This window comes from Silurus meridionalis, chromosome 20, assembly GCF_014805685.1.
Source record: "Silurus meridionalis isolate SWU-2019-XX chromosome 20, ASM1480568v1, whole genome shotgun sequence".
NCBI lineage: Eukaryota > Metazoa > Chordata > Actinopteri > Siluriformes > Siluridae > Silurus > Silurus meridionalis.
In genome coordinates this window covers 470,001-485,000 of record NC_060903.1, presented here as the reverse complement: position 1 = coordinate 485,000, position 15,000 = coordinate 470,001, and the positions used below count along the sequence as shown (strand labels likewise).

Sequence of the window (15,000 nt, the reverse complement as noted above, 5' to 3'; positions counted from 1 at the left end):
CGTAATAGAGGTCGACCGATAGTGGATTTTGGTACTGGGTAAAATAGAACTGAGGAACTTTGTATCTGTGTCAATGAATCTTGATCATCTGCGTAACTCTGTGTGTGCGTATGTGTGTTTGTTTGCAGGGTGATGTGCACCAGGCTCTCATTGTTCTACAGAAGGGAGTAAAACAGTGTTTACCTGAAGGCCAACATCTCTCAGATCCTAGGAGGATCCAGATTAAAGGAAAAGCACTGCTGCTGGTTGGCCGCTACATGGAGGAGACTGCAAACTCTGAGAGCAACGCCATCATGAAGATCTACAGGGTGAGATGTTGCAGGAAGGAGATCACCAAAATGTTTCTTCCTCTCATCCAAGAAGGATTGTTAGAAATAAATGATACAATTGCTATAGTAACCAGTGAAACAGGTTATATGTTTGCTATGGCAACCAGTGGAAAGGGAGCTCTGGTTGCTATGGTAACCTGTGGAGCAAGTGATGTGGTTGCTATGGTAACCGGTGGAACAAGCAATATGGGTCCTATGCATTTAAATAGTTGATATAGTTACCATAGTAACCCATGGTGACGTTGTTTTCCTGTGTGTGTGTGTGTGTGTGTGTGTGTGTGTGTGTGTGTGTGTGTGTGTGTGTGTGTGTAGGATGTCACTACACTGTTACCTGAGTGGGAAGATGGGAATTTTTATTTAGCTAAGTATTATGACAAACTGATGCCGATGGTGACGGACAATAAAATGGAGAAGCAGGGCAACGTCATCCGCTACATCGTCACTTATTTTGGAAAGTATGTCCATTTACATCCTGGAGCTAGAAAATTCTCCATTTGTTTTATTTTTATTTAAAAATTTGCATCATGTTGAAATGATTGTAAAAAAAAAAACAGACAGACTGCATTAAATTTACTCTTTCTCTCATTTCTTTTCTTTTCTGCAACTGTGTACTTCTTTCAGAGCGCTGCAGTTTGGGAATCAGTACATTTACCAGGCCATGCCTCGCATGCTCACACTGTGGCTCGATTTTGGTGCAAAAGTTTATGAAGTGGAGAAAGGTATAAAAACATTTATTTCAGAGAAAACAATACAAAGATCAGTTTATCATAGACAACCCCAGAACAAAGGACAAAGATATGGACAAATAGATTGAGGTGCACGTGTGTGTGTGTGTGTGTGTGTGTGTGTGTTCCAGCGGGTCGTTCAGATCGAGCTCAGATGAAGACAGATTTGAGTAAAATTAACGCCGTGATCAGTGAACACACACTACACCTCGCTCCGTATCAGTTCCTCACCGCGTTCTCGCAGCTCATCTCTCGGATCTGTCACTCCAACGACGAGGTGTTCGCCGTCCTCATGGACATCATTGCTAAAGTGTTCCTCGCTTACCCTCAGCAGGCCATGTGGATGATGGCTGCTGTGTCAAAGGTCAGAAATCTGCCTGTATATTATAATAAAAATGATTCTAATCTGCCCATAATGAGATTTGACTTTATTTATTTAACATCTTTATTTAATTACTTTTTATGTCTATTATAATTTGAATTAAAAAAAAATTCTTCTTGCTCAGTCGTCTTATCCAACCCGGATGAACAGATGTAAGGAGATTTTGAAGAAAGCAGTCAGTCTCAACGGGTCGTTCGGGAAATTTATTGGAGATGCGAACAGACTGACTGACAAACTGGTGGAGCTTTGCAACAAACCTGTGAGAGAGAGTTTTAATTCAATAATAATGAATAATTAAGTATTAAGGTTCCGTCACTGATTAATCGGGATCCAGAAAAAATTCCTGGAAACGCCTTATGGGACATTTGGCTTTCCATAAATGTGTGTGTGTGTGTGTGTGTGTGTGTGTGTGTGTGTGTGTGTGTGTGTGTGTGTGTGTGTGTGTTTTAGGTGGATGGGAACAGCCCCACTCTCAGTATGAGTGTGCACTTTAAGATGTTGAAGCGTTTGGTGGAGGAGTCGAGTTTCAGTGAGATCCTCATACCGCTGCAGTCAGTCCTCATCCCCACGCTGCCCTCCACCGGTGGCTCCAACACCAGCCATGACGCCTTCCCCGGACACTGGGTCTACTTATCCGGATTCGACGACAACGTGAGCTCTTTAAGAACCACACATTTTATCTGCTGATGGTCACGTGACCTAATTTTCTAATGTGATTTTTTCCCTTTAGGTGGAAATTTTGGCGTCTCTCCAGAAACCGAAGAAAATCTCTCTGAAAGGCTCAGACGGAAAATGTTACACGATGATGTGCAAACCTAAAGATGACCTGAGGAAAGACTGCAGGCTGATGGAATTTAATTGCCTCATTAATAAAGTAATTAAACCTCAAAGTAAAAATTATTTATTTTAATGGTTTTAAATTATAGTAAAATAAAACACAACATATCCTTATTTATAACAAACGTACTACTGCTTTTCTTTTCACTTATTTTAACGACTTCTATTCAGCTCTGTGCACATGACCATTTATGGAGTTTTGGGGGCGTGGCAACATGCAAATGAACTGCACTTTACATGTTATGGGTAATAATGCAAATAGTGTGGTTTTGTGTTTTAGAGCCTAAGGAAAGATGCGGAGTCCAGAAGGAGAGATCTCCACATTCGGACGTATGCCGTGATTCCGTTAAATGAAGAATGCGGCATCGTGGAGTGGGTTAACAACACGGCCGGCCTTCGCCACATTCTCACCAAACTGTACAAGGAAAAAGGTGTTTTATCACCCATTCTGCTCACTGTTCACTATATATTATTCCCTTTTCACTATACACTATTTACTACACTATTCACTCTACCCTATTTACTATTCACAAATAGTTTACTAGTTTACTATTTACTAATTAATAAATAGTGTAAATATTCACTTTACTATTCACTATTCTCTTTTCACTACAATGGTCACACAAATACCATCATCTGTCCAATTAGTATTATGCAATAAATGTAATAATATAAAGAAGAAGAATTAAAAAAAATTATGATTTAATGAATAATAATAATAATAATGTAACAGGTATATATTTGACGGGGAAGGAGCTGCGGAAAATGATTTTGCCCAAAACAGCATCATTTCAGGAGAAACTGAAGCTGCACACAGATGTTTTGTGTGCTCGACACCCTCCTGTGTTTCACGAGTGGTTTCTCAGAACGTTCCCTGACCCAATCTCCTGGTACAGCACCTTTAAATTAGAGTTTGTTGAGAAATTGATCATATTGTCAATGGGAAAAAAACATAATGGAAAAAGTGTGTGTGTGTGTGTGTGTGTGCGCATGCTTGCAGGTACAACAGCAGGTCTGCATACTGCCGCTCCACAGCTGTCATGTCCATGGTGGGCTACATCCTAGGTCTGGGAGATCGTCATGGAGAAAACATTCTGTTTGATTCCCAAACTGGAGAGTGTGTACACGTTGACTTCAACTGCCTTTTCAACAAGGTGTGTGTGTGTGTGTGTGTGTGTGTGTGTGTGTGTGTGTGTGTGTGTGTGTGTGTGTGTGTGTGTGTGTGTGTGTGTGTGTGTTAGTTATCCGGAAAAGTACCCACCTTTACGCAGCACAATTTTTGGTCATTGGTGGAAAATGTAACCATTTAAATAATTTGTGATGTGACATCAGTGTTTACATCAGATGTCTTACATTTACTGTAAATTGTTTTTATATCAAATTGTAATGATCAACATTCCTGATATCAACACTGGGACGAGTGTAAACTCATATCACGGATCATGTAACAGAAATGTCACTCATGAGAGAAGTGTGTGTATAATCAGTAATGTGGTGTTGTAGGGCGAGACGTTTGATGTTCCTGAAGTGGTTCCGTTCCGGCTGACGCAGAACATGGTGCACGCCATGGGGCCGATGGGAACCGAGGGGCTTTTTAGACAAGCCTGTGAGGTCACACTGAGACTCATGAGGGACCAGAGAGAACCGCTCATGAGGTTTAAATCACACACACACACACACACACACACACACATATATATGCAAAATCTAATGTATTACGGTTTACATTTATGATAAATAAGATATAAGAGGGGACTTAGTGTAGATGATCTGTTTTATTTGTTCTCTTATTTTATTCGTTTTGTATCCTAGCGTGTTGAAGACGTTCCTTCATGACCCTTTAGTGGAGTGGAGTAAACCAGTAAAGGGTTCTTCAAAAACACAAGTCAACGAATCTGGAGAAATTGTCAATGAGAAGGTGTTTACTATACAGACTCTGATGTTTTATATCTCTGTGTGTGTTTGATGGATCTGTGTGTGTGTGTGTGTGTGATGGATCTCTGTGTGTGTGTGTGTGTGTGTGTGTGTGTGTGTGTGTGTGTGTGTGTGATGGATCTCTGTGTGTGTGTGTGTGAGAGGGATGTGTGTGTGTGTGTGTGTGTGTGTGTGTGTGTGTGTGTGTGTGTGTGATGGATCTCTGTGTGTGTGTGTGTGATGATCTCTGTGTGTGTGTGTGTGTGTGTGTGTGTGTGTGATCTCTGTGTGTGTGTGATGGATCTGTGTGTGTGTGTGTGATGGATCTCTGTGTGTGTGTGTGTGTGTGTGTGTGTGTGTGTGTGTGTGTGTGTGTGTGTGATGGATCTGTGTGTGTGATGGATCTCTGTGTGTGTGTGTGTGTGATGGATCTCTGTGTGTGTGTGTGTGTGTGTGTGTGATGGATCTGTGTGTGTGTGTGTGTGTGTGTGTGATGGATCTCTGTGTGTGTGTGTGTGTGTGTGTGTGTGATGGATCTCTGTGTGTGTGTGTGTGTGTGTGTGTGTGTGTGTGTGTGTGTGTGTGTGTGATGGATCTCTGTGTGTGTGTGTGTGTGTGTGTGTGTGTGTGTGTGTGATGTGTGTGTGTGTGTGTGTGTGTGTGTGTGTGTGTGTGTGTGTGTGTGTGTGTGTGTGATGGATCTCTGTGTGTGTGTGTGTGTGATGGATCTGTGTGTGTGTGTGTGTGTGTGTGATGGATGTGTGTGTGTGTGTGTGTGTGTGTGTGTGTGTGTGTGTGTGTGTGATGGATGTGTGTGTGTGTGTGTGTGTGTGTGTGTGTGTGTGTGTGTGTGTGTGTGTGATGGATCTGTGTGTGTGTGTGTGATTGATCTGTGTGTGTTTCTGCTCGTTTTGAGTTGTTGATTTTATGAATGTTATCCTGCAGGCGAAAACCCACGTCCAGGACATTGATCAGCGTCTCCAGGGTGTGATCAAGAACAGGAATAAAGTGATGGGACTTCCTCTGTCCATTGAGGGACACGTTCACTACCTCATTCAGGAGGCCACAGATGATAACCTGCTGTGTCTCATGTACCTGGGCTGGGGACCGTACCTCTGAGCCCAACCTCACCCGTCCCACCACACGCTGGGTATTGGGGATTTGTTTGGTCATTTTGTATTTATGCACTTCACTTCCTGGTTTGAAGTAAAAATGTTAACTTTGTCTTTTAATAAGAAACAATAAATCATAATGATTTATATGATAATATTAATTCATAGTTATATACAATACCATCTGAGTACTGTAAACTATCACAAATGAGGAAGGAGAAAAGGGGAAATCTGCAGGACTGCATGAAATACAATTACAGCAAAAAGTGAATTTAAAGGTGAATCTGGTAATTATGTCTTATTTTTTGTGGTTAAAACCAGAAGTTAAAGTTTAACAGTTATACTGGTTCTGATGTTTTGCACTGACTCTCCATTCTGTTTACTGTTTTATAGAAAAAAAATTCTAATGTTTAAAAAGTTCATTTTTCCTGCTGTGACCTTCATGAAACACTGGTGTGTTTATTCCCCTGGTTAAATAAATGTAAATAGTTTTGCAATGATTCACTTTGCATTAAATTTTTCAGCAGACATCTGTTTTTTTTTTTTTTGCTGTCACTTTTGTGTTCTAACTGGATGATGTCTAGCCATTTCAGAATTCTTTATTGTATATGTCTATATATAATATAATACACACAGTACCAGTAAAAAATGGAGTTGTATTATTTTCAAAATCGTACATTAATACTGAAAAATCCAAGTAAATGTTTTATATTTTAGATTGTCCAAAGTAGCTCCATGTAGCTTTGAAGCTGCTTCACAAACTCCTGTCTTTCTCTCATCAGACTCAAGTCATCACCTGGAATGGGTTTCAGGTCCCAGGTGTGTCTTATCAAGAGTTCATTTGGGACATTTCTTACCTTCTTAATGTGCTTTAAACCATTAGTGAGTCTGAGTACAGAATTAACACGTATGAACAGTTATGGAGTTATGTGTTTACAGTAGCACTATTAGTTTCTAGAGTTACAAAAAAAAATCTCTTCAGCTCCTTCTTCATCCATCTATATGTACAGTATAGAACGTTTCTGAGCCCTTTGGCTTTCCACATTACATCTAGCTTCTCTCATGCACGAGCGCGCAGCATCTCCTGGCGCGGTTACAGGTAACGGATGCGCACTCAGACGTCTCGCGCCTCTGTAAAGCTCTCATGGCGCGCGCTGGTCACGGGGTGAAAAAGCCCGCCGTTTTTCGTGACCTGAGGTAACGCCATTTTCCCGCCACTTGCACCTCATGCTGCTGAGGGAGTGAACCGAACCCCGCGGATCTGCTGCTGATTTTCCACTGTCTCACTCTGCAGCAGGAACCTGGAGCTTTTCTCCGCCATGTCCGGGATCTGAGGAGGTAACGAGGTCTTCTCATGACTGATATTCTCTCAGGATTTCAGCTCAAAACACCAACTAGCCGTTAGCAGATCTTCAATAGACTCATTATTTCAATCTCACAATCCTGGGCTGAAAATGAAAAAACGTTGAAAATAATTACAAAAATTGCAATATTTCTCACATTTCTTATTAATGTGTGTTTTTTAATGTCAACCAGAAGGAAATTATGTCTGTTTTATTGTATTAAAGAAGAGAATCCTGATATCCTGAGGGCATGAAATGATAGTGATGGCACTTAGAATCAACATCAATACATTTTAAATAATAATCTTTTTCCATTATAGATGGAAAGGTAGGTATTGTAGGTATTTTAAATTTTTAAACGAATCCCTTTAACTTAATTATTATCCAGGAACATGCAAAAATAATTACTAGAGTGTTTATAAAGTAATTATATGTAAAGGTTATAACTAAACAACTAACAAAGTTTTCATAGCATTTTATGTTATTATTTAAATTACAGGTCGACCAATTCATCAGCTTTGATGATTAATCAATTCAATTCAATTCATTTTTATTTGTATAGCGCTTTTAACAATGAACATTGTCTCAAAGCAGCTTTACACAGATAATGTGGTGATTAAATGTAAATATGTTCTTTGTAAGTAAGTTTGTCCCTGATGAGCAACTGTCCCTGATAATTTATTGTCGGGGACGATTAATGTGTCAGCAAAAATCCATACCGTTAGTTTTTCCGGGTTCCGGTTTGCTTTCCTTACAAGAGCGGCCTCTAGAGGCAAATTACTGAAACCATGTGCTGTTTGTTTTGTTTTTTCTATCTGAAATGATTTATTTCTTTATCCCATTGTTCGATACATCTTGTTTTGAAGTAAAATATGATATAATAACAACAAAAAGACTCATTTATAATTTTTTTCCCTTTCTGCAGTAACAAATGTGAATCACCAATATGGAGTTCTCAAATAACCGAAAACGGTCTCAAGGTGATACAAATCCTATATCTGGGACATGTAAAGGTCAGTCTGCTGGAGGACATGGCTCTCTCAGCACCTCGGATTACATATCTATGAATGAAATCAATCCAAACGTATCCTCAGAGAACTTACTGTCTCCAAACACCTTGGACACGTTTTCTCCAGAGATCAGTCCCAGTTTCTCAGATGGGTGTACTCAAGACTTAAGCTGTGATTATGTGAGAAAGAGCAGAACCTACGACTGTGTGATGGATAGTAGCCCAGAGAGTCTGATCAGTCCAGTAAATAGAGAGCAAGCGTGGACACCAGAAATGTGTCATCACTCCAGGCTGGTGAACAGTGCTAGCTTTCCTAGTTTTGGTACAACTCATGGGTTGTTACGTGAATATCAGGATCCTTCAGCCAACAACCGGGAAATTATTGATTACCGCAATCTGACACCTCAAGTGCCGTTCGTGCCTTCCATCGCCAAGTCCATTCCAAAGAAAAGGATCTTTCTACGGAAGCCCAAAAAGGCCATCAAAGACCTTTTCGTTCACAAAAAGCCGAATAGAGAGAAAGCAATGACACCATGTACACCAAGTCGTGAATATGGACAGACAACAAAACAGACAAGGAGATCCTCAAGATGCCGTGAATCCAGAGCCTGTCGCAAAACGCACGATACGTTTTCTGACTCCTCGAGCGATGACTGCGCTAACGTATGCGAGGATGCCGTGTCACTGAAAAGCTTTGGCTCTCAAGCTGGGTGTGGAGAGATATTCGCAGATGAGGAATATCTGGTCTCTCTAGAAGGAATGCCTAAACGTAAAACAGGCCGAGGTACCAGCGAAACTCTGAAGCAAAGTCCTGCTGCTTTCCAGGGAGGCATGGAGCAGCTCGCATCACCTGCTCACCCTGAAGTCTTGGATTTGTTTGGAATGTGGGAGGCAATCAATAGAACCGTTCTTTTGAGTCAAAGTTCAAGCCAAGAATCGAATAAAACCTCGACACCAATTTCTATTTCTTCTTCTTCGAATGAGATTGCGTATGACGTTGAGAATGTTCTGAACAAAAATATGACCGAACAAGAAAATAATCTGAGTCATACACTGACACTGAAAAGTGAGAACCAAGAAAGTACCAGCGATGAGGGTTACTGTGATTGTCTTTCTACTGAAGATCACACTGGACAATCTCTAACGCCAATTTTTACCAGAAAAATCCCCAGAGACACCTACAGTGGAGATGCTCTCTATGAGTTATTTTATGACCCCAGTGAGGCTGAAATGACCCCCATTTTTGATGACGAGCTGGATCTACCGAGCAGCATCGTCGAGCTGCCGAGTCCAGACCTCCCGTTATCCATGTACAGCTTCCATATTGGATCAGAAGAAAACCTGGCACCTCCTCTATCAGTAGACCTGATTAGCCAGGACTTTCTGCAGAGTAACTGGGTTGGGAAGGACTGCTTACTGAAGCTCTGTGATACAGAAATTTCCCTGGCTATGGGTATCGTCAACTGGATGAAACACAGGACACTCAATAGTAAGAAAGCAGAGTTGGGAAGCCCAGGGATCAGCACTGGCACTAATGGAGATGTCTGCCAAGAAGAAATGTTTCAAACAACGGATCTTACTAATGTTCTAAGTAAAACAGGTGTGAGGGCTTCTTGTAGTAGAGACAACATAGCTGACCTTAAATTGAGCAAGCCATGTCAAGTAGATGGCCATTTCTCAGTAGACACAGTACAACATCAAGCTGGAGTCGTAACAACACCAGAGAGCCAACCCAGAACCCCAACAAGTCATGTGTGCTTCCGGATATTCAATATCAATTCACCATCAACACCCAGCAAGGACTGGGAATCTCCCGCTGGATGTTCTCCTGGCTCGGGAACAAGTTCCTTGTTTGTGCTTGCCATTAACAAAGAATCTCTTTGTGGATCTTGTAAGGCGTCCCTAAAACACGGGGCCAAAGAGTTGCACCTGTGCCATTCGTGTACCTCCTTCATCGAGCAAATAAAGACATCAAAGCTGTGGCCTCCTGCAAATCTTTACCAAGCTAGGTTTGCAGGAAGTCCTCAAGCATCGCTTCCTTCTCCGAGCAGCAGTTGCGGTATAGCAAGTGACATTAGTATTCTTTCGCTAGTTGAGCAGTGTGCTAATCAAATGTCTTCACTGAAGCTTAATCAGTATCATCATCCTTCTGATCAGGAAACCAGACCCGTCGCAAATCAATCAAGCGATACCTATCAGAGGAAAGATCATACCAGGAAGTGTGTCAAGTCCAAGCCCAAGAAGAAAAGCAATGTCACACGAAAAGTGAGTGACAAAACACACGTGAAAAGCAGTTTCAGCCATGTTGAGTGTAGACCGTCTCTCATGGAGTTGGAGGAGCTCACAAATAACGGATCCCAAAATGTAGTTCTAGAAACATACAAGAGACCACGTGACCTACAAACTAATCCTTTCATGGACACGGATACATCTCAAGCTTCAAGGCCGACTTCACTTCCTCTCACAAGTGCTACTTCCTCTCATTTCTATAAAAAAGAGCACCACAACGCCATCAAGGACAAAACACATGAAAGGTCACGACGAGACAGAAAACTGCCAGGATCCAGGGCTGTTTTATCAGACAGTGTCACCTCAGAGGAGAAGAAGATGAGACAAAGGTTCAGGACGAAGAAATAAAGCAGGTCCGATTCTGTCTATTTACAGTCTCATCTCATATCTCAGTGTATTTCACTCCAATTCTCAGGAAGCTCACAGATAGTCCACACTTCACACTTAAACCAGATTCACTTCTGGAGATGAGGACTATTGGGAGTCCCAGATGATTGGATTGGACGATATAAAAACTGACCGGAAAACGTTCAGGTTTCTAGTTTTCTTTCTTTTATTAAAGATCTGTTTTAGCCGGTTCATTATCCCTCTAACCCACGGCCCACATCACCATTATTTTACAGATATTGAGATGTTGCCTTGTTTGAGCTTTGAGGGTGTTGCTTAAGAACCCAACACTTCTTCATTCTGAAATTCTACAAATCTAAATTTTAGGCCTTAAAAAGTCTCCAATTCTTCGTTCTATCTCTTAAATAATTGATAAAAAAAGATAAACAGGTCTTAATTTTCATGTCCATGTAATGCTGCCTCTAGTGCTCATCGAAATGCTCCACAGAGTTTTTTGTGTTCGTCTGTTTCCATGGCGTTGTTCTTTCTTTCGTGAGTCCAAATATAATTTGTTGTATTACGATTTCAAATGAGACCGACGTGCATCAGCCAATCAGCTTTCTGTTATTGGCGCGAGTCTCTCAGACTGTACCACAGACATTAAACGGATTTTATTTTCCAGTTATGGGGAAGTTCAGCGATACTCAGCTTGAAAATAAATGAATTTAGGGTTCGGGTAACGCCAGTCACTAACAACGTATTTGTGGTTTCTCATTATGGTGATCTCGGTCTTCAATTAAATTCTTAATGGTCTTAAAAAGGTCTTAAAACATCTTACATTTGACTTGGTGAAACCTGCAGAAACCCTGCAACAGTGGTAGCTTAGTGGTGCTGGGATTTGAACTTTACCTGTCAGTCATTTAGTAAGTACTTTTCTAGATATGCTACACTATGCTACGTTGAGTTAATGATTGTGGAATGCCTCAGAACCACATCAGTTTCTGTTCTTATTCATGATCTAGCTGTGGCATTTTTAAAGATCTAAATCCCTCATTTACTCACCTGGTTAATATCATATGTTCCTCTGGGTTCTCTGGTTTTCTCCCACCTCCTGAAAACATGCATTAATTGGATTAAATATCTGAAACATGCCTCTAGGTGTGAATGAGGTTATAAAGAGATGCTCCTCCAGGGGTTACTCCTGGTGTTCCCCTGTTTTAAAAGTGTTGTTTTTAATTTTATAGAGACGTCTTCCGTGACTGCAGCTTTTCATTACACCTGATTACAGACTGAGAGGAAGCGATTGAACAGGTGGAGTCATGTGTGAATCCTGCAGTCCTCCAGTGCTTTCAGGAGAAATCTCTCTATATATAGAGTATAGGACACCAGGATACATCATGACGAGTTCCTCACGGCTCTGGGGACCAAGTGTCTTTGTTCAGGTCCAAATGTAGTGTTAATGGACGTGTGTGTGTGTGTGTGTGTGTGTGTGTGTGTGTGTGTGTGTGTGTGTGTGTGTGTGTGTGTGTGTGTGGTTTAGAAGAGTAATAATATACTAGTATTTGTGCTGAATCTGTAATTAGGACATCAGGAGAACGGACTCATCTATTAATAGCCTTTTGGGTTTCGCTGCTTAACGAAGAGATTCTTGTACACCAGATTCACTGTTTACTGACCACAAAACCCTTCATCCTAAACATCATTTACATCTACATCATAAAGTTTTAATGATTCATGGTTGAAGGGTCTCAAGATTTATAGTATTTTTGTTTTTATTTTATTATCACAGTTATTACAAATTTTTATAAACGCATCTCAGTCAGTGAAGATTGTTTAATTACAATTTTTTCTAAATATTCGTATAATTTGACATTTCCTGCCCCTCTGTGTGAATATTTTATGCACATATTGTGTATATATAGTGAATATTATTTTTAGTTAAAAGTATTTTCAGAATTCTGTAAAACTGTTAAGTCCACTGTAACAGTATATAAATAATATATATATAAATACAAATAAATCTGAATAAAACATATAACTGGATAAAAACGATATAAAATCTGGATAAAGTGTGATCTCTTTCTGACCTGTGATCAGCTCGTCTCATTAATCTTTTTAAAAGATCAGTGCGAGTGAAATCCAGCAGATTAATTCATTAGTAATGGCACATGGACAGAGAAATGTTTTATTCTATCATCTATTTATTATTTATAATAATACAAAAATAATTCTCATAAATAAATGAAGGTGAATATGGTGCTCTAATAATCACAGACAGATGAAAGACTTCAGCATCGTACTCGTACACGTGTAATAAATACATCAGCGTATTTGTGTTATTACGGTTAGAAGATTCTCGAATGTGCAGGTTTAAATTAATGCAAATCTCACAATCCTCATTGGACGAGCTGTAGCTGTAGAAGTGCTGTTGCTATGGTAACTGGTTTTCCAGATCTCCTGCGCTTTTTATAGAGAAAGTGCAGAAAGATCCATCATCTGCTGTGGTAATGGACATGCATTTAAATCGTCCAGGTCTATAATCATGCTGATCTGTAAATCCTCTCATCAGCCAATCAGATCACTGATTTTATCATTCATCAATTTCCACGTCCTCACAGTCTCCTCGTCCTGTCTCTCAGTGCTCCTGGCTGGTGATTTGTCTCATCTGTTTCTATCTATCTATCTATCTATCTATCTATCTATCTATCTATCTATCTATCTGTCTGTCTGTCTGTCTGTCTGTCTGTCTGTCTGTCTGTCTGTCTGTCTGCAGTGAAATCTTGTTAAAAATGATACAGATTTGGAGTCAGTCAGAAGGCAGGATTGTGTCTTTAACACTAGATGGCGCTGCAGACTTTATTTATCACTAAATGACTAAAACCAAGAGACACCCATGTTAATATTTTCAATCACTGCGTTTACTGATGATATTCAGTTTATTTAAAACAGCAATGAGAAATACAATGTTTATTAAAAGAGTAATAAATACTACAGCTGTGTAAATAAAGATCTAATAAAGAGAATGGGGGGGGAGGGGTTTGCACTACAGAGGACAGGCAGGGTAAATGAGGGATAGGGTAATGAGCAGATGTAAGAGACACTGGAGCCTCATTCAGAACAGGAAAGAAAGACTCGCACTGTCTCAACTGTTTAATCCGGCACATACACTCCACTGAGGACTGACCCTAACACACTATTAGCACCTGGTGTGTGTGTGTGTGTGTGTGTTTTGACTCAGAATGAGAGGAGAGTCAATGAATCTATTTAGCTGTCTATCTACTGTTTCTCATGTCTAATACACTCCTCACTGATGATTAGAAGCTTGGAAGAAGATTCAGGAGGTTCCAGATCCAGAAGTGTAGAAGAGCGTAGTTTTCACTAGTATTTTGGTTACTGGGATACAGGAAACACACATACACACACACACACACACACCCTTAATCAATCTACTGGCATAGAGGAAACCACAGATACCCATTGTGCAGTTTAACGTGATTTGACTGTGTCACGTTTATGACGGTTATTCTCACGTGTCGAGTTTAAAACTTAAGTTGTTTGTTACATTATCAAATTTTTGCTCTTGTTTTTCTCCACAGATTCTCGTCTCTCACTCAGAGCAGCTATGAGGCAGCTAATATCATCTCTCCATCATAACCCACACAAACGTGTGTGTGTGTGTGTGTGTGTGTGTGTGTTATAACATTTTCTTTCAAAAATATCTTTATAAAATTAATCTATTTTTTTTTATTATTTACCTCGTTCGAATTGCATCACAGATTTTTATTTATTTATTTTTCTTTTCTCATTTATTATATTTATTTATTTTCATATAAAAATATAAATAAAAGTATTATTTAGTTTTTTAATGTTTGATCTACTTTACTGTATTATACAGTTATCTTTGTTTTAAAGTTGTATTTTCTACCTGTTTAAAGATGTTTATACGACTGTCTTTTCAACTCTCAGATTTGTTCTTTTACTTTTTTTTTTTTACTTTTTTTTTTTTTTTCTCTGTGAAACACCACCCTCATGTTTTTATTTTATGCCTCTTTTTATTTGTTTTATTTTTTTTTTAAACTTCCTTAATTCTTTTACAGTGACTGATTTTATCATATATTTTGTATTTATTTTAATTTAGTTATTTGGTTGGTTGTTATTTTTTCATTGTAACCTGAAGAAATGTTACCGAATTATTTATTTATACACGAATGAAGAACTTTAAGAACTTTGTGTGTGTGTGTGTGTGTGTGTGTGTGTGTGTGTTGAGAAGACGAGACCTGCAGTGTAATGAATGTAATTGAAATTAGTAAGAGTGTAAATTTAAAATGCAAATTAAATATTTGCTAATTTCTTAATATAATAATAATAAATAATAATGAATATTTATTAAAAAATAATTTAAAATAGATTTTAAATTAAATTACTTTAATGTGATTATTTGAATTTAATTAAAGATATAAAGTATTTGTGCTTTGTAGCGTTTTCTCCGTTTCAGATTTTTGTAATAATTTGATCATGCTGATGATGTAATTAGCCTGTTAGCCTGTTAGCGGTGCAGTCACAATTAAATGTGTGTTTATCTTTAGAGGTTTTCTCTGTTACACAGCTGGAGTTTATACTGCACAGGAAATAAAATATAAACCACTGAACGTCACGTTACACAATATAAACAGCAATAACACACAAACTCACGTCATCTCACACACATCACAGTGACGCGATTACGCCTGCAG

At 39.3% G+C, this 15,000-nt stretch overlaps 2 protein-coding genes across 7 annotated transcripts in view; both read left to right on the top strand.

Moving 5' to 3' along the window:
* atr (ATR serine/threonine kinase) overlaps window positions 1-5,799 on the top strand; it is a 19,724-nt gene extending 13,925 nt beyond the window's left edge. For all 3 annotated transcript variants that reach the window (XM_046876126.1, XM_046876125.1, XM_046876127.1), the window contains 13 exons: window positions 129-308; window positions 642-784; window positions 951-1,048; window positions 1,186-1,418; window positions 1,561-1,695; window positions 1,887-2,087; window positions 2,167-2,310; window positions 2,554-2,704; window positions 3,007-3,163; window positions 3,274-3,427; window positions 3,777-3,928; window positions 4,086-4,191; window positions 5,133-5,799. In XM_046876126.1, the coding sequence (XP_046732082.1) occupies window positions 129-308; window positions 642-784; window positions 951-1,048; window positions 1,186-1,418; window positions 1,561-1,695; window positions 1,887-2,087; window positions 2,167-2,310; window positions 2,554-2,704; window positions 3,007-3,163; window positions 3,274-3,427; window positions 3,777-3,928; window positions 4,086-4,191; window positions 5,133-5,306 (2,028 nt within the window). In that variant the 3' untranslated portion in view covers window positions 5,307-5,799. The remainder of the gene's footprint in view (window positions 1-128; window positions 309-641; window positions 785-950; window positions 1,049-1,185; window positions 1,419-1,560; window positions 1,696-1,886; window positions 2,088-2,166; window positions 2,311-2,553; window positions 2,705-3,006; window positions 3,164-3,273; window positions 3,428-3,776; window positions 3,929-4,085; window positions 4,192-5,132) is intronic.
* A 231-nt stretch (window positions 5,800-6,030) lies between these two features.
* The window catches only part of amer3 (APC membrane recruitment protein 3), a 20,827-nt gene continuing 11,857 nt past the window's right edge, over window positions 6,031-15,000 (top strand). The window contains exons 1-3 of one of the 4 annotated variants that reach the window (XR_006928799.1): window positions 6,031-6,637; window positions 7,568-10,293; window positions 13,864-13,932. Coding sequence is in view for 3 of the 4 variants with exons in the window: in XM_046876129.1 (XP_046732085.1) it covers window positions 7,589-10,288 (2,700 nt within the window). In the remaining variant the exon portion in view is untranslated. Of the gene's footprint in view, window positions 6,638-7,567; window positions 10,534-11,511 lie in introns of those variants that run through there. The other 3 variants (XM_046876129.1, XM_046876130.1, XM_046876128.1) reach the window with 3 other exon arrangements.